General features: G+C 42.3%; 1 protein-coding gene across 1 annotated transcript in view; it reads right to left on the bottom strand.

The window, feature by feature from the left end:
• Positions 1-19,037, bottom strand: part of LOC118780976 (chemokine-like protein TAFA-2) — a 79,327-nt gene that overhangs the window by 18,925 nt on the left and 41,365 nt on the right. The window contains exon 2 of the mRNA XM_036533789.1: positions 16,105-16,217. Within this exon, the coding sequence (XP_036389682.1) occupies positions 16,105-16,216 (112 nt within the window). The 5' untranslated portion in view covers position 16,217. The remainder of the gene's footprint in view (positions 1-16,104; positions 16,218-19,037) is intronic.

The following is a 19,037-nucleotide window of genomic DNA, read 5'->3' as shown; positions in this document are numbered from 1 at the left end:
AAATGACAGTAAAATAAATTACATAAAACAACTCAGATCCCATCAAAGCCTGGCCTTTGCAGCCGAGTCCTGCCTAGGCCTACAGCCAAACAGCTGACCGACTCAACACCACCACAGCGAATGCATCTGCTTCCCCTTTTTTCCCTCCACCTCTGCTCTGCCATCCTCCTCTCTTCCCGCGAGCCTCAGTGGAGACACCATTTGGGGCGAGCGGTTGAAACAGATGGCCGGGCCTGACAGCTCCCGAGTGGGTCGGGCCTGCCGAGTAGATGGAGTCCTTGTCAGCACAATACATCTCCAAACCTCTATGTGGGGGCCACTATTGATTGATCAATTATAGCCCCTTGAGGAGCCTAGCACCCCCTTATAAGTTAATGGTCTCCAAAGTTATTAAGTCCTGGGGCAGCAGCATTGGAAAAGGGAAAAAAATTCTCAAGCAGTCTTGGAAACTAAAAGCCTTTTGTCATCATTTGATTCCCATCCTGTGGACACACATCACTTGTAAATGGAAGTGGAGGAAAACATTATTAGGACCCAGCTGTAAGTGCCTCGGAATATATTAGGCGGGGGGGTAGAGTGTTGGCCGTGTCGTAGGGAAATATCAATAATCCCTGACAGCCTTGTTTGGCTGCTCTGCAGAAACCCGGGCCCTCTATCACATAGTATTCACTGTGTTCGACTGGGCCAGCTCAGGTGGATCACCACAACGCTGATAAGTTTATCGCTTCTTTACCTTATGGGCATGATTCAAAGAGGACACAGAGGAATAACCTAAATTTGTCAGAGCTAACGGTCGGGCAGGCAGCCCCTGAAACAATAAGCGGCTCTGTTTACCCGCCGTGTCTGTGCTCTGCCCACATGCGGTTAAGAGTAAAGGCTACCGCTTATTGCCGCCGCCCACTGGAGAGTTTTCCCCCGTCCTCTTGTCGCCATTATGGCAGTTTACACACAAACAGCTGCCTTCATCTGAACAATACCCCAGACTGCCAGAGTCTCTCAGCAACATCTGTGATATTCTCAGCTCCATGACTCCACGGTGGACATCAGTAAACCAGGCAAAGGCACGCCAGCAGAAACCACCCCATGAAGACACTGTTGCATTGTTATTCTTTATTGTGCCTATTACGGGCGGCAGTGCGGGACAGTGGTAAGGAGCATGGTTCATAAATGAAAGGTTGCTAGTTCGATTCCCCACTGGGGTCCTGCCATTGTACTTTTGGGCAAGGTACTTAAGCCACAATTGCCTCAGTAAAAATATCCAGCCGTATGAATAGATAACATGTAGAAACTGTCACCTTTGTAAGTCATTCTGGATATGAGCATCTGCTAAATGACAATAATGTATGTAATGCCTCTCCCACACTTCCTGGTATTGTGTCCCAGAACTGGCAGTCATTTTTAAGTAGATTAACAGAATAGGGGGAGCATTTGAACAGGTGAAAGAGCACATGTAAGTCAAAAGATGGAGACTGGCACCCCCTGCATTGATCCAGCACCTAATCCTGATGCAAACCAATTTGAGAAAACTGATCTGGAGTCAGCACCTCTAGATTTCAAAGCCAACAAAAATGAGGACAGGGTGTTTTGCACTACTGTATGTGTCCTGCCCATAAATACATCCATAAAGTCTTAATGCAGAGGAAACGGTGAAATGCCCTCGTCCAATATAAATCCAACCAGAAATTACCTGCTTTCACAGAGCAAATGTGAGGACATTTCCAGTCATGAAGCCATCAAACACATGCACTTTATATTAGGGGCAGCACCTCATGAGTGTAAATTCTTAATAACCTGAGATATATTAACAGAACATTACCAGAGAACCATTAACAAGCGACTGACTGACCTCCACTCATGATTAATTGCATATTCCTGGTAAAAGGTGGATTGGCTTGTGAATAACCACGTAGTTAATTCATAATTCACAGAGCTTTGACTGTCTGTTGTGTTGCTGGGGACTAGAGGTGACTTTAAAGCAAGCGTAGGGGACAGCCTGTTGAGTTCCGACATGCAGAAACCTCTCTGCTGTCCCTCTCAGTTCTTCAATCACCCTCAGGCTTCTGACGCACAGGCAAAACTGACTTTCTACAGCTGTCCCCCTTTTTAAGAGAGGCAGTAGATCTCTCTCTGTCAGCAACATGTCCTGTTTTCATGTGTCTCTGTTTCTTGCCTGATGCAGACATGCACGAGACGTCTCTTACCCAGAGAACAGCGTGCCAGGAAGCCCAAGGTCGCAGGACGGGGCCAGGACACGAAACCACGATTGATTCGCCACATTTTCAGACCTTGTATTTCACTTCGTTCAGCCAATACGTCCCCCCCAGAGAATAACCAGCCGGCTGAGCCTCGGGAAAGAAATACAGCGGGGGGCGTTGTTGATGGGAGCTTCATTCTCTTTTAATTCTTTCCGAGTGTCAGAGGAATGAGGACGCGCGCTCGTAAAACGTCCAGAGGAATTTATGCTGTTTAACGGGAGCTTTATGCAGGGGACCTTTCGCAGGATACTTATTAACGAAACTGCCTTTTATTTATGTTGCAAGCGCCCTCAATCAACAGCAGCAATAACACCATATTATATAAGGAGACATCTCAGTAATCCCCAAATAGTTACAGTCATCACTCAAGCCAGGCTATTGACAGATACTAAGCTATTTAAGTCCCCCGTGGTTTAATACTGCGTGAAAATGTGCTGGCAATGTACTATGACTTGATCCATTATAATTGCTGTCATGTAAAATTTAAATAAGCACACAAATACTATGTCTCACAGTTGTGGACACGTGATTTTACAGTCAGTTCCTATAGATGTGATTACATTTTGAAAACAATGCTGTAATGTAATTCTGGGGCCATCATCATGGTGTCAGCAATCAAGAGCGAGCTTGTCTTGGCATTGTGCTGTCAAATCAAATCTGATTTGTACTCCTTGCAGGACAGCCGTTCCCAGGGCCAGTTGGTGTCACCAACGACGTCCCAGATTCGGTCCTGCCCCTCCCCCCATCTCACTAAGAGCAGTGCGAGGACATGGGGTGCTGCGCAGGAATCAAAACACGTTAAAAAATGAGTGAGGCCCCGGGAAGGCAAAAGAGCATGAAACCAACAGGGATAGTCAAAGGTCAGCCATGTCAAAACATCCAAAGGATGGCCAAGCGCCTTGCATCGGAGAGCACGCGCTGCACCCGCGGGCCAAAACTCTTGTCAGCCCCACCCTGGCTTTGTGAATAAATCATAAAACATTTGCATATATCACCACAGACGGCCACATCGGGATCATTGACCAATTTGGAAGGTGACACACTTTAGTGCGGCCTCAATGGAGGATGGCCCATTAACGAGGGGATGCTTCGCTAACTTGAAATGGATTTTAATTGGCCAGCTAGGGCTGACTCTCTTCATAGTCCAATTACTGAGACGCTGTCAGCACTTTTCTGCTAATTGTATTCATCAGTGCAAATCATTATGGGGCCCTCCGATCTTAATGAAAATTAAAACCCAATGTTTCTTTGAATTGCAGGATAGCTGGAGGTAACTCACAACACAGAGAGGAATAATGGGTTTACATTTTAACCCTAATTAGTCTCCCAAGTCTGCTCCGAGATGGATGGAGATATCGGGGCTAATGAAATACGGCAGGTTCCTTCCTTCGTGATGAGAAATGAACGCGCCCACGAGGGTGATGCTTCTTGACAACTGCATTTCCTGCATCTTGAGTGTTTCTGTGCCATTTGAGCTCCCACGGCAGCCTAGGCAGGGCACACCCAGGTGACGCCTCCTGGCACCCTTGGACTAATTTGCCATCATTGCCTGACAAATTATCCAGTGAAACCATATTAAGTCGCAAAACCCATTTGAAACTTGTCTTGGCCACAGACAAGTGCAAATATGAGCCCAGTTTATTTGTCATTTTCATTGGTTGGTAAAAGGAGGACTTTGAGCATTAGTCACAACCATGCATTTTACCTCTGAATTGGCTGTCTCCAACCTGGCAAGGCAACTTACCCAGAAGTCAGACTTAGAGACAGTCATTACTATGGTGCACCTCTGTCAGGATTCAAGGGCTGTAAAATGTTTCGTAGGCTGAGATGAGCTCTGTGTCAGAAAATAAGGATCTTCTGTCCCCGGTTTATCCCACTGTGAATATGTGTGATAAATACTACAGAGACCAGATGGGTGAGACAATGTTATTTTTGACTGGATGCTCCCTTGAATTGACACATGCATTTTTTTTCCTCTCTTTTTCAAGTAAAATGGCAATAGTATGCCAAGAGAGGGATTGAACATTTGCTGTTTAATACAACCCTTGGTGAGTATTTAATGTTAAAGTCGGATTAGTTAGGGAAAGCGGCTTAGTTTTTTTTAGCATTTATGTTTTATTTAACTTATAATGTGAAAAGACCAGTAAAAAAAAATTTAAGCATATTTCCTTACCACACTGAAATGGATTTCCATAGCATTTTGGCAGCTTTTGTGTATTTGCTGTTTTTTAAGCTGGTCCCATATGGTTTACCTGCCAACACCAAAAAAACTGGCCAGCAGGCTTATTGCAGTGCTGTAATCGGCAGCTGTGCTGAGGTCAAAGGGCGCTGGTTCTGAGCACTCCAATAATCTGGCAATCTGATGAAACTTCTCATCCAAAAACATATGCTGCGTAGAGCCTAACTTTGTGTTTTATTATTTAAGTCAATCCAGAGGGAGAAAAAAATAGGAGCATATGTAGATATCTGCCAGATCAACGGTGTGTTAACTGTGAAATTAGAGGATTAATACTGAGAGAGACTGTCGGCGAAAAATCTGCCACGGCAGCACATTCCTTGATCGTTTTTCCCCTCTATCATGGCAACCGCGGTATCACGCATTAATTACAGCATATCGGAAGAGTGAAGAGAAACTCGTCCATCACTTATGATGTGGTTGTCTTCTTTCTGAACCGCTGTAAAGTACGTCAAGATAAGCAATCCAATTAAGTGTCAATGTGCAGAAATGCATTTTGGAGGCTGCAGGCAAACCTACGTGCATCAATAAGACGTGTAAAACATGTAAATCACATTGGCTGGCTTTGGTTTGTAGCGAGCTGAACTGCTGTGTTTTTTTCTAAATACTGTATTTGCTACAGTTCCACTGAAAACCAATGGCATCAGTCCTCCCAAGTGCATTTCTCAAGACAAAGCAACAAAACCTACAACTGGGTCACCTACAATACGTACAAAATCGTTGACGATGAGGCGGAAACTAATATGACCATGGTGGGCAGGCAAAAAAAAGTAGTGCCCAGTAAACACATTTTCACTTAGGTGACCTTCACCTGATTCTCATAGGAGTGCAGGACCTGTGTTTTTCGGCTCACTGACCGCCAGGGTGACAGGGCCTCATTCCCTTGTGACTCAACCGGTCATTAAATCTCCTCAGCTGCGAGGACATCACCTCTGTGGATGACCTCGCTGCGGATAATGGCCCACAGATGCCACACCTGCTTTAACCGACACCCAGTATCCCTTTAACCAATAGCATTAGCCATGTGGTGGTCTTTTTATATTGGACTTTCATTCAGGCCACCACTGGACCAGGAGGTTGGGGTTTGCCGACGCACTCCGAACCCGGTCCTCAAGCTCAGAGAGAGAACTCATCAAAACTGCGTGACATTTTCATGGCTCTCCAATCTCTAACGCCTGTTATTTCGCCCAGCCTCGGAGACGGAACCTTTTGACACCTGCCGCCGGACGACTCCAGTGGAAAAAAAAGAGAAGTCTTTGTTTTCCTCGTCTCCTCGTTTTCTCTCTCCGCTCCTCATCTTGTCATCCACCTGCTCACCAAATGTCACGCCGCGACAGGCACCCTCCTGGGGATTCCTCTATCTGCATCTTTGAATATCTCTGGGTAATATGTGCCCTGTTCCACGGCCATGGCTTTGAAACGCTCCTTTGATGTGGTGGCCTCCAAGCCCTCCTGTGCAAGTGGAAGCAGAATGGAAGCTAGACCATCCACTGCAACGTCCCGGAGGACCCACGCTTCAGCCTCCAAACAGGACAACAGGCCAGGCAGCAAGCTACAGAGTGACACGGACAGACACATCCTTTACAATACGCTTCCCTGAAGGCATACGGTGTGTAGTGAAACTGAGCCAAGTACTTCATTGTGGCTGTTACTTTATACTCTTCAGTCACTCAGTAGATGCCTTTATTCAGAGTGACATAAATGTTTCCACGTCATCCATTCATACAGGCAGATATTTACTGACATAAAACAGTGAGGTTAAGAGTACAACAATAGTGTCTCATCCGGGAATCAAACTGGCACACTTTGGGTTGCAAGGTTTTACCCTCAACCCATGCCCACCCCAATACTAGTGGCTGTTGATTACATAACACATAAGAGCATGCGAGGAGTGAGAGGAAGAAAAAAACAGGTTGTTATCTTTTCTTTTTTTCACTTGCCTTGCAGAAATCCCTACTGAGAAAATTGATTGAAATTCTTACAAATAAAAAAAACACAGCATAATGGCCCAACAATCAAGAAAGTGGCTGACGCCGTGGAAAGGTAAATTGTGGCCACCGGTGAAACTGATTTGTTCTTTTAATGTAACCCAAACAGTGCGGGTGCTGATCCTGTCATTTCTTTTCAATTCCCGTCGAGCATTCTTTTAAAGATGAAGATGCTCGCCTGGCATTCACAAACAAGCTTTCCCGCTTAATCCTGAAGGGAAACACCTTGTGTCTGTAAAAAAGCTGTGATGCAAAACACATATATACAAAAAAAACTTGCTTTCCCTCACTTGTCTGACACACTTACACTGAGCAGAGCAGAGTCTGTGCTAGATGAGATGCTAGTTGCTAATGATTAGCTCTAATGAATCCAATGAGAAGATACTGATGAGGTTATTACATAAATAGGAAAGTAGAAGTGCTCAATTTTTTGTCAATTAACACTAAGCATTAATCAGTGATGCTTCCAAAAAAGGGCACCCTTGACAAGGGCTTGCATTCAATGTTTAGCAGTGTTAGTGCTCAGAACCCAACAAAACAAAGCAGTTTGAAAAATGCTTTACCAAGGGTGAACTGAGTCTATCTGTGTTCTTTAAAATGAATCTTGTATTATCTGTGCTCAGGTTAAAATATTAATAAAAGCCACACAACATCACAAGATGTGAATCTCTGAAGGATTTTGTTTTCTCAAATACTGAGCAATACAATAAAGCTGTTTATATATTTAAAAAAAACAGAATGCTTGATTTTAGCCTTTTTTATCCTCAGGGCATCTAGAATTTTTTTAATCCTCTGGTTCTGCCACTTGCGTGTTCCATGTAATCTGCTACATGATTAACATGGCCACAGCAGTGAGATAAACAATCAGGGGTTATTTAGATCTTACCGGACCTGATCTGCGCTGAGAGCTTCGCAGAATGGAACCTACTTTCCTCTGTTGGCCCTAATCTGCTTGAGGTGCTTTGTGCAATACCAACACTGACCAGAGGGGGCTGAAATGAGGCAGCACTTTGTCACAGTAATCACAGGGAATGTGTATGCCTGGCTCCTCTCCTTGGTGAGAGGGTTATATGAAATGAGCAACATACATGTAGTCACATCTTGGGTGCTTTTGTGGGAACCATTGCTGTAAAAGCCATAAACTCCCCCCCCCAAAATACAGAGGGAATATAACAACATTCTTGAACAGGCAAAAACCAACATGCTGCACTTGATAAAAAAAACTATGAGGGATTTTTTTAATGAATATTAGGTTTGACTGTAATAACCAAACAACAGTTACATAGTTCTGTAGTCCTCCTTACATGTTGTTATTTGTAATAAACAAACAAATAAATAAATAAATATTAAGACAACACATTTGCATATCAAATGCCCATGACCATGTGAACGTATTTACATAACAGTGCTGACTCCAAAAGGTCATGGTATGCTAAGCAATTTCTAACCTTGTCGAAGCTTAGCTTCCCCCTCCACAACATGCTGAACAGCCATGATGGGAAATTAATAAGTATCAGGTAAACCGACACATATATGTAGTCTGACAGAAAGAGAGAGCGCGAGGGAGGAAGAGAGAGTACTAGAGAGAGTCTAAAATGTCAAGATGAGAACAATTATATTCATAGAAACACCAGGCACATACACGTATGCATGAATGTTTTCTCTTCCAGATTTTAGTGTACACAAAATGCAATTATTGCATGTTGCAGGCAATGATGGTGCGTAGTCTCTTGGGGCCACTGGGGGAGGGAGGACGACTGCGCACCCCGGCACCGAAGGACCCAGGGAATCTCACACGCCAGATTTTAATTCTGAATAATTCGGCGAGCCATATGGTTCAGCCCCGCTCACCAAAGCTGCAGACGCGATTGTGACCTATAAACCAAGCTGCTCTAAACACTCAGCTTCAGGAACAGAAAGCTGCTGTCACACTGCATCACACAACCAGCTCGGGAAAGCGTGCTGCTCAAGCCTGCTCTGTTCCACGCTGCAATGCGGCCTCAAATCTGCATAAGTCCCTGCAGGCCACATTCAAATACATACATACTACAATCAAGCTCATACATTTCCCAGACTGCTAAAAATTGCCTTGGAAAGGGAATAAAAGAACTGTATTGTCAGCATGCTAAAATAATTGTTCACTTTGACCCCTGGATTCCGACCACCGATATTCCTATCCTGAGTAATGAAGTGGTTTTCCTCTACTTAATGACATCACAGAACATTTCTGCATGTACTTTACTCTTGAGTCAGAACCATTTAAATATAATAGTCCAGAACTATTGTGCCTATTAAATAGCTGAATTTATATTTCAACAAAATGAGCCTTCATCAATGGCAGTCTGTACTCTCATTCTCGTAAAAAGAGGCTACAGCAGTCAACACTAGAAGATTTACCTTTATGTCTTGTCAGTTCATTTGGGTTTAATCATGCACTCAGTGCTACATATTCTTCGAGAGAAAATTGAGGCAACTCAAGACACTGCAGAAAATTGTCATATTTCCTTTTGTAACAATGATCACTGTATGTGTAATTTAGAATAAAGCAAAATAAATGTAGCATTTACTTTTGATGTGTATGAAAGCAATTCTCCCCTCAGAGACACCAAACCCTGACTCACTTGCGATTAAATTATGCACTGTTTACTTAGAAATACCACAAAAGTCATTCTTAGTCAATCAAATTAAGTTGTACTTACTCGAAATGAAAATTGCATTAACAGAACTCATTAACTTTAAGTTAGATTGACTTTGTGAACAACATTAAGTATACGCTGATAATTGGACCCCAATCCAATTGTGTCATGTTATTCAAATTCAATCATTGTCTCTGTGCAGGGTTCACCACAGTGGGCACTGGGGGACATAAACCATTAAAAACTTTTCTTAGTGGCTGCTAGACCAATAACACACTGCCTGGCATCACAACTGAAGAAGACTCTCTTTATTAAGTTTGTCAAAGTGTACAATTTTGCACTGTGTTACTGCGACTCTGAGATGAGTCTGACACTGCAGTGGGGTATTCGGTGACAGAGCAGGCAGGGAGGTGAACTACTGATGTCTTGTTTGTATAACCATGCCCTCGGGTGGCATGTTCAATTATTACTTTGGCAGCCACCCTTTGGAAACATCTTTGGAAACATACAGAACATAAATAGATACAACAGCAAAATATAACATGCGAATGAACAAGTTCATGCATCTCTCAACAGTCCCAGAGTGGTATGAAATATTATTTCAAAAAGAAATCATGAATAATGCATTGTGGAGTTCAAAGTGTATATTAAGTTGCTGTACATATAGGTTCTATTTAAGGGATGCAGGCATCTCCATGGGCAAAGACATGCCAAGGGTGATGTCACAGTTGATGGTCAGGTACATCAGGGTTCCCTTCTCAGCCCCCATTCACTCACATCAGTGTCTACAAGTTTCAATAGCAGGGCTGTCAACCAAGAACTATCAGCATATAAAAACTGAACATGGTTAACTAACTACCTAACAAGTATGATGATAGATTGCATAGCAGCCACACGTTTAATTACTAGTCATTTAAACCTCCGTATTATTATCATTGACACGCTCTGTCTAGATAGCAAGCTCAGTCTCACAGCCCTTTAAAACATGTTTAGCTGTCTTCTCTATTTCCTAAATCTCCGTGGAAAGACAGCGGCAGTGAAAAGACATCACTGTGGCTTCAAGGTATAAGCTCTGACATTTAGTCGGCTAAATGTTCTGCTTCAGACTAAATAATAATAACAATGAATTAATAATAAAAACAACAGCTGCTAAAAATAATGCCCAGCCTTATAATTTATAGTAAAGTCTCTTTTATGTAAGTTGACAGTAAGTGTTAAATTGAAATATGCATTGCATTTAGATGAAAAAAAAACATTCAATTATAGATACTAAGGTTGTTTGAGTAAGACCAAATATAAATACTTGACTGCACTAGATATATTGTTGTAGATACTGTATATTGTTGTCAAATCATTATGGATCAAGTGAGAGTCATAGAGAAATCCCTTCTCACCAAATCATAAATGCTGAGGTCATCTACTGAGCCACAGATAAAGTATTTGTCTATTTTTCTAAACTGAAATTGTGTTTTGTCTAAAAGGATTCATTTTATGACAGTATTATGGCCATTGCCATCCTGTCATTAGAATTGCCATCCTGCTATGAAAGGGATAAAGTCTAAGTCACATGTATTACAGAACTGATGTAAATTAAAAGACATAAATACATGATCATACCATTTGCGCTGGGTCAAAAATTAGTTGTGGGAATAAGTAGGTTCAACACTTAGATCATGAGAAGATTAGAAATGCATTTTTATAATTCAGTAGATATTAAAGTCTATGAGGATGAGTCATGGGACTTTGATCTATGTAGTGTGAGATTTGTTTCAATGTTTATATCTGCAATTGGAGTTACATCAAAACCAGATACATCCACCAATGACTTGGGAGGGAGCAAAAGAAATCACACTTAAAATGTGTACAGGAGTACTGAGGATAAATGGCTTTCATCCGGCTAAATCTCTAAATATTATTATCACTTGTTCCTTATCCCTGCATCACTGCAAACGTCAAAACAAAGCATGAAAGGCTAAAGATTTTTGCCTTTATTTTACATCCTTGGCTGAAGGTGTTATTATATGATTATAATATGGTAATATGTTACTTTGTTACATTGTAATTAGAGTCTTTGCACCTCCCCCACAATGTGTGAGTCATTATGCAGAAATCAAGAGCAACGTAACAATCACACTGAAATTAAGATGTAACAGAGCTGTGAATTAAGGACTAACCAAAAACTGTTTTATTGAATTTGATGGATTTGTGTATAATTAACAGTACAATAAAAGTGGAGATTTAAACCTGATTATTCATCATATTATAAATTAGAATCAATGTATAATTGAATGTATAATTGTTGTACATTTCTATTGCACAAGGGGCTGAAGGATGGCTGAATGGTTGGTATATTAAGATGAATTCTAGTGGACTATATTGTAGGATTTATTATTTCATTTGAACAGTAAAGCTGGATCATGTCACCCGTGGTAGCACAATATACAAATGTATATATAGGTCTAGCACAGCTTTGGAAATATATATGCAAATCAATGAAAAAAATGCTAAACCAATGCCACTTCAGATAAATGTAACAATCTATCAATATGCATAGCTATTTTGAATGCACTAAGTTTCTCTCAGCCATTTATCACATTCTTACTGAGACACTTTGCAAAAACAGCATGTAGTTTAGACAAAAGGAAATAATTTAAAATAAAGAAAAACTATTCATGGTGTTTGAAGGTTCTTGTTAGGAACTGAAAATGAATATAAAATCGTTATTGATGACAGGCAGTGGTGTGGAGTACTGTTAAGCACTCTGGAACCTGGGGCTGAGGGTTGTGCAATTCAAAAGCATCACAAGTTGCCCAGCATAAGTGTATTTTCTAAATGACAAATGACATTACGCTGTGTCTAACCAATGTAATATCTTGTATATGAGATTTTTCATAGTTGATTCTGTCAAATATCACTGATTAATCTGGAACAAGCTCGGAAACCAATTTCATTTAGTAATGAGAGTGCTACACACAATCTTGTAAAGATGGGAAATAATAGGAAATATCTGCACCATTTTCTTAGGCTGCTAATTGCCCTCCAAGTCAAAATGGATGACTAATTCACACTGCTGAAGTATGCACAGGGAACTATTGGAGTTTATGATTTTCTTATGATTTTCAAAGAATTAGGGTGCTCACATTATTGTGTGTACTTAATCAGTCTGGAGCAGCAAGAATCAACACATAAAAGAACATTTTTACCCTGTTCTATATTTCAGTATTTTGGTTTATTCTCTTATTCTGTTGGCTCTTGATGCATGCTGGCTTTTTTTCTTTTTTTTGTATTGGATTCTAGCTTCTTATGCTGCTTACCTGAGGTCTGCAATTATCTTCCCATAAACTGGAACAGAGAATGTTTTTTTTTTCCAAATATGATCGAGCAGTTGCAGTATTCTCGAGGGACTTGTCATGGCAAATCAATGTCTGAAATAGCAGCAGAGGAGGAACGTGGAGACAGAAGGTAGGGTTAGCAGACTGGAAAAAGAAAGGGGACCAGGAGTCTCATTGGTTGCAGCGAACTGGATGCCCCAGTATCCCTAAGCCACCTAGGTTCCCTGCGCTTTGCTGTGTTGTGGCAAACCTGCACAGCCATCCCTACAGCTCCTCGCTATACCCATGGCCGCTGCTATATTTTTAGTGCTTTTCAAAGCTGACAAACAGATGGCTCTCCAAGGGTCCTTTACTGCCCCACGGAAAAAGCCAGGTGAGAGAAGCAGTGATGAAATCCAACCTTTCCCACAATCCTCCTTGTTTGTCTCCCAAATAACAAGGGAGGACGCCCCCCCCCCCCCAGCCATAGCACTCACCCTCGGGCCTCTGAGGCCTATTGCTCAGTGTCATCTTGTAAAAAGGACCTTTTGTGTCGTGGGAGGCCTGCAGAGAGTAATAATGTGCCCATAACCCTTTGTACTCGGTACAGGTTATGGTTTAAAGCTGAACTGCCTCAATCAGACCTCCACCCTCAGTAAACCCTTCAAAGGGTAAAGAGCTTTATTTATTGAACTGGCACTCACCTTGGTCTGACCTTTGAAGCCATATGAGATAATTATCTGATTACCTCAGTGTTTTTCCCGGCTGTGGTGTACTAGCGGCGGCCATGATTGGCCTGCTCTCGAAAACCCACTGATTGCAGCTTGTATCGTAATCAATCACTCCCCTGTGGAAAAGAGTGCGAGCAGCAACTGCAGGGGAAAACTCTCCAAAGAGCAGAAGTTACCCATGTGAAAAGTTGGGGAGGGGGGAGGGGGTCTAGTTGCCATGCCACTATAGCCTCCCTTGGAAAATTAATGAAACTTTAATTGTGATAATACCTTTTCCATTGTGACTAATTAAAAAGTATCAGCCTCCATGTCACCTTTCATGTTAATTACCAAATTTGTCTAGCTTTTTAGCGCAGGGAAAATGGTACAAACTGAAGCACCCACTCCTATAATTGGAGAGCTAAAATTATTGTGGCACAAGAGGTAGGTGCTCTCTTGGGGGTGGGGGATGATATCCCCTAATGAAATTCACTGCCTCCCCCTCCAGGAGCCCCGACTCCACAAGCTGGGGTCAAAGCGTTGTCCCCTGAGTTCCATACGGAGATCACAACCTCCTATAAACCCTGATGTAAATAGCTGTCTGGCAAACAAGCTTTTCAAGTCTTTAGAAGCATCAGTGAGGTTTATTGAAATAACTTGTGAAGAGGTTTCTCTCTCCCCCTCTTTCTCTCTCTCTCTCTATTTTCTCCCACGTCTGTGTGGAAGCAGTAAGCCTCGGAATTAGCGCTGCAGTAAATGTCTCACCTGTCATAAGAAACAACGAGCTTCTCCCCAATTACAAAACAGATGAGAGCGCTTTGGCATAAACCTTTGATAACAGGGTTTCCCTGGGCATAGCACAGGGCCCACAGAGTCTTCCAGTGTACCAGTGCAGTTACCCTTTCCTGCTTGTTGACACAAGCGTTATCATATTTCCTGTTTATTGAATTGTCAACAACATGTCAACAACTAAGAACTGAAATGGGCTGATAGCATAGCTAATGTGTATGTTCTCTTAAAATGTTGTTTTAACTTTTTTGAGAGTAAAAACTGGCAGGAGTCAAGGCCCCTAAGTGGCTCAGATGCTAAAAGTGCTTGTTTCAAGCACAGGCTGAGGACCTACAGCCCAGGTTCCAGCTGATAATGACCGAGAGCCCACAGCAGACTGGCTGTGGTGGAACAAACTGGCTTTGTTCCACCACAGATATAGGCGTGAGTAACAGTCTTTTTGTCAGCCTGGGGTCTGTCTGTCTTGCTGCTCATCAGTGACCCCCACCCAATCAATTTGGCGCCCATGATCAACCTGTATGAAGCAATACATGAGGTATTCCCCTCTGACTCCTGGTATGGGGACTGCAGTGTGTATTGGTGGTGATATAACAGGTTTTGGAGGAGAGCTCGTGATTGTAGAAATTAAATTAAATTAAAAAATGACAAGAGTCAAAAAATTGTGGTGTAATATGTCTTTTCAGCTAAATGATTCAAAGGCAGTTATGAAACCTCACCACATGTTACAGATAAGATATGCCACATTAAATGAATCAGTGAATTCATCCGTACATCTAACAGCAGTAACAGGTGTTAGCGTCCCACTCTAATATCACTGTTAGTAGTATAATCACAGCTGCCCAATGAGTCAGCTAAGTTTTGAATTTCTGATTTCCTGCATGCATCAAAGCAGACAGATCTCCTCTTTCCTGTCTTACTGGTAAAAGCTAACATTCCTCATCATGTCATTATTATTCTTAATATAACTGTAGTAACATCACTCTTTGTGCTTTGCCAATTCACTCACTGTGCCTGCATTCAAGATGGGTATTACTTCAGATTACTGTATTAGTCAGTGGAATATGTTGACAACAGAGATGGTAGTGAGTAGGTCAAAGAGGAGAATTGCTTCATTTTGTTTTATCACTGCTTTTAGGAAATGTTGCAAAATATTATTCAGGTTTTTTTTTTTTGCAAAGTTTGATTGACATTGGTTAATCATTAATGCATCAAGAAACTATGCTTTATATAATATTTAACACGTATTTAGTTTGTTTCAAATGATTTTACAAAAAAAAAAAATAAAGGATGTCTTGTAACATTTCGTTAATCACCACAAGGTGTAAGTTAGAATGTCTATAGACCTTTATAATAGATAAATCTTTTCATACCATTATATTAATTGTTTCATAGTGTTATTTATGAACTACAACCTTTCAGGGCAAGCAGATATATTCAGATGAGCAATGCAATGAGAGGGTTCAGTGCTGGTGGGATGAACACCAATTCACATGCTGCAATAGGTTGTCTGATTCAATCTGTAAAATGGCCTTCTGATGTCTGACACGCATTCATTTACTAACACAATTAAAATGGACATCAAACTCAGTCTAACACATCAGTAAGCTTAAATTGAGACAGCTACATTTCTTTCCATGGTCTTTTGATCTGTATTAAAAATATGTTGCCAAAAGTATATCCATCGCTGATCTATCAGTCAGTGGAGAAGATTCATGTGTAATCATGGCTTCCCCCATTTTGCCTCAGGGACCAGTCTTTACCCATCTGCGAAATGTCTGCGTAGGTGATCCCTCTTTCCTGAAGTGATAATCTGTCCTCAAGGTGGAGTCTGACCAGGAAAGTGCGCATTGTGACCTTACAATGCCCTTTCTGTGTTCTCTCCTGTTTCCTGGATCTGTACACTGCTGCTACCTACCCTATCGATTCTCAAAATGCCAATAAGTACATGTGTATGCTCTAACAGTAAGAGCTTTTTTAACACGGCAGATCCTGTTTTGTACCCTTTGTCAGGAAGTACAACAGACAGTTTTCTTGTCATTTTCCTTCTCTTATTGGAAACCTGAACCAGCGAAAGCACAGGGATAACACCTCCAGTCATCTTGGCATCCCCTGTGTTTTTTTGTCTTTTTCTTTTTTAAGCAGCACCTTGTGCAGGAGAACATATTGGTCTTTGGCTTACCTATATGACTTCTGTGTGATGATGCCAATGCCAGTCTCCCCCACAAAGACACCAGGCAGAAGGTCAGCAGCAGAGCCCATTTGCACATGCTCTGTAGGTCTCTCTCCCGCATTCTGAAAGGCAAACCCACAGGCACACAAAGTCAGTCAGTTGAAGCGGCAGCGTCTTCGCATCAGTCGAAAACGAGGCCGAGACCAGCGCCAAGTGCCGGCTCTCATCTCTCGGGGAGGCGAGGACCCTGTCACACCTGCGGTTGTGACAGACCCCAAGCCAGGGGGTTTCACCAGAGCTTCCATAAACATGGCCACATGTAAGCCCCCCAACCCCTCACACATACCCCCACTACCCCCACCCCCAGTGCTCCAGGTAATGAGAACACAGGGTGTTTCTGCTGTCCCTCATCTTATTCGCCACCTCCTTCGCTGACCTCTCTGAGGAATCCCGAAGCCATCAGGAAATGCAATGATTTACTTCTTAGAGTGTGTGTGTGTGTGTGTGTGTATCTGTCTGTCTGAAAGCCGATTTACTGTTTTCTCTGTAGCCACACAGAGAACAGCATTGTACGCATTAGTCTGGGTAAACAGTCGATTTGGTATTCATAAATAAAAATGAGCTGGAAAAATAACCCAATATTCTGAAATGATTGAATATGATCAAAGGAATATTACTGCAAGGTACAATCTGTTCCATGACAGGTGCCTAATTTTCTAGAGGGGGGTGTGAGAGCAGTGCATATGTGCCATGGTTTCCCAACAAAAGAAAGTGATTCCAACAATTTATTTCAACAGAATGTAATGAGGCCCAGGGTTATTTCCATAGGCCCACACTGTACAGCTCCCTTCAAAGAAACCACACTAAAGGATATTTTATTCCATTTGGCATCTAAAGAGTCCTGAATGTGTGAGCTAAATAATGGATTTTCTTTTCTTCTTCTTCTTGAGTAGGGCGGCAAAGACCGCCACAACTGTGCACTTTGAAGTCAGGGGCAGAGAGAAAAACAGATTTACAGAAGTTTACATTTCAAAACAACAAAAGAATAATGCATTGGAACTCTGTGAAAGGAAGAAGGTGAATTACACACTCAGGCTGCGGAGAAGGTCCTCTGTGAGGACAAGCCATCTCGGCTGCCTGCTACTGTAAAATACTGTAGCTGCAATAAAGTAATTATCTCTGTGAATCAGTTATAGGAGGGACAATGCAATCGCAGTCAGATTTAGAGTGCCAGAACTTTTTTTTTCTGCAGAGCTCCTTTGGTGACCAGGGAGACAAAAAAAAAAAACAGGACCGCGGCAATCTGTTTGGACGCCTTGCCAGCGTATCTTCTAGGATTTGTAAAGATTATTTTCCTGTGAGGAGCTTAACTTTTGTGCTCAGCAACAAAAAAAGGAAAACTGTAAACATCCCCATCACGGTTTGTCGCGTCTGAGCCAGGGAAGACAGGCTTGCAGATTGTGTGCTGTCTCTGAGGTAGTTACCGAGGAGACAAAGGCAAAACGGTCTCTGTCAGAGAAAGTGCAGCAGTCCGCAGTAGATGACATGGTCTACCTACCCCACCCCTATTAATAGAATTCTTCAGATGTTTGCCAATCCTGACGCTGTGAGCCAGGTCCCCAGTTCTTCAGCCAAAGCAATTAGCTCCTTGGACGAAAATAACTCTCAAGCTTAGGGATTCGGAACACCCTCTGATTGCACAATCACATAGATAGGGCAAGGGAAGAGACGAGGAGGGGAAAAAATCAACAAGATGTGACTCCTAATGAACCTCAACAGCATCAATGGAAGACAGTGCACCACACAGCTGGGAAATTTCGATGTTCCTTGATCCCAAGAGCCAGCATGCATTGATTAGCAGAGGGGTGTGAGTAATGGTGTACGGGTGGTCAACCGTTTGCTAACAGTGGAAGTGAGCATCACACTGACCCGGGCCAAGGTTTTTGGTTGGAGGGCAAAACAAACTACTGTCTTTTTTTGTTTTCTCACAAAATAGTGTCTGGCCTTTATCACCAGTGAGGACCCACAGCAATCGTTATTTCATTCTGCCATTAGTCCTTTATTTAAGGTTGTGTAACATCAGTTTAGACAAAATGTATCAATATCCTGGCAGTATCAATTTATACAAGACCACAGTTGATGGTGAGCCACATGATTTACTTTTGACAAATGGTAAACTTTTAGAATGACTAACTTTGGCTTCCCATCATTAGTAACCACAACGACAAGCACCTATGCATAAAAGAACACCTCTGATCAATAACAGCACCAAACCACTTGACTTGGCTGCCTCCTTGAAGAGGATCAAACAAGGAGCCCGGAGGAAGGCTTCACAAGTTGGAGGACTCAAGGACACGAGGATCGGCTCACCTTTTCTGAGCAGAAAAAAAAACTCAACATGGGCATTTCGTTTTAACATATCGATTTCACCCCATGCCTGCTCACTCTCTCAATGTATTTGCCCCTAACCATTTTTGCATAAGCCACACTTTGCTGCACAGCGCAGCCTGTTGAGTGCTCTGAATACGCCTGTTGAAAAGCGCCTCTTAAATATATGAATCAAACGGATGCAAATGTGCATTTTTTTCCCCAGCATTAAGGCTACGTAAAACCGATGGGAGATGAATGCATTTTTGCACAACTTGAAGATGAATCTGTGGGGCCTGAGACGAGCTGAGCGTCTCATGCAACAGCGCAGGACCTGCAGCACGTCAGGCTCATTTGCTGGAAGGGAAGAGGAGGTTTCAGCTGAGCAGCTTGGCCTGCCTCGGTCCTCTAATTAGTCCCTTTGGAATCCCGTTTCCTTCCTTGCAGATGGTAAGATCATCGTGCCCGAGATTTGTTTTGGTTTTTCTTCATTTTTCCTCTTTTTTCTTTCTTTCTTTTTTTTTTGTTGTTTTTCTTCATATGTCAAACTTTCATCTCTTGCACGCATCTCAGTC

Source organism: Megalops cyprinoides, chromosome 7, assembly GCF_013368585.1.
Source record: "Megalops cyprinoides isolate fMegCyp1 chromosome 7, fMegCyp1.pri, whole genome shotgun sequence".
Taxonomy (NCBI): Eukaryota; Metazoa; Chordata; class Actinopteri; order Elopiformes; family Megalopidae; genus Megalops; species Megalops cyprinoides.
This window is presented reverse-complemented; position numbering and strand designations above follow the sequence as displayed.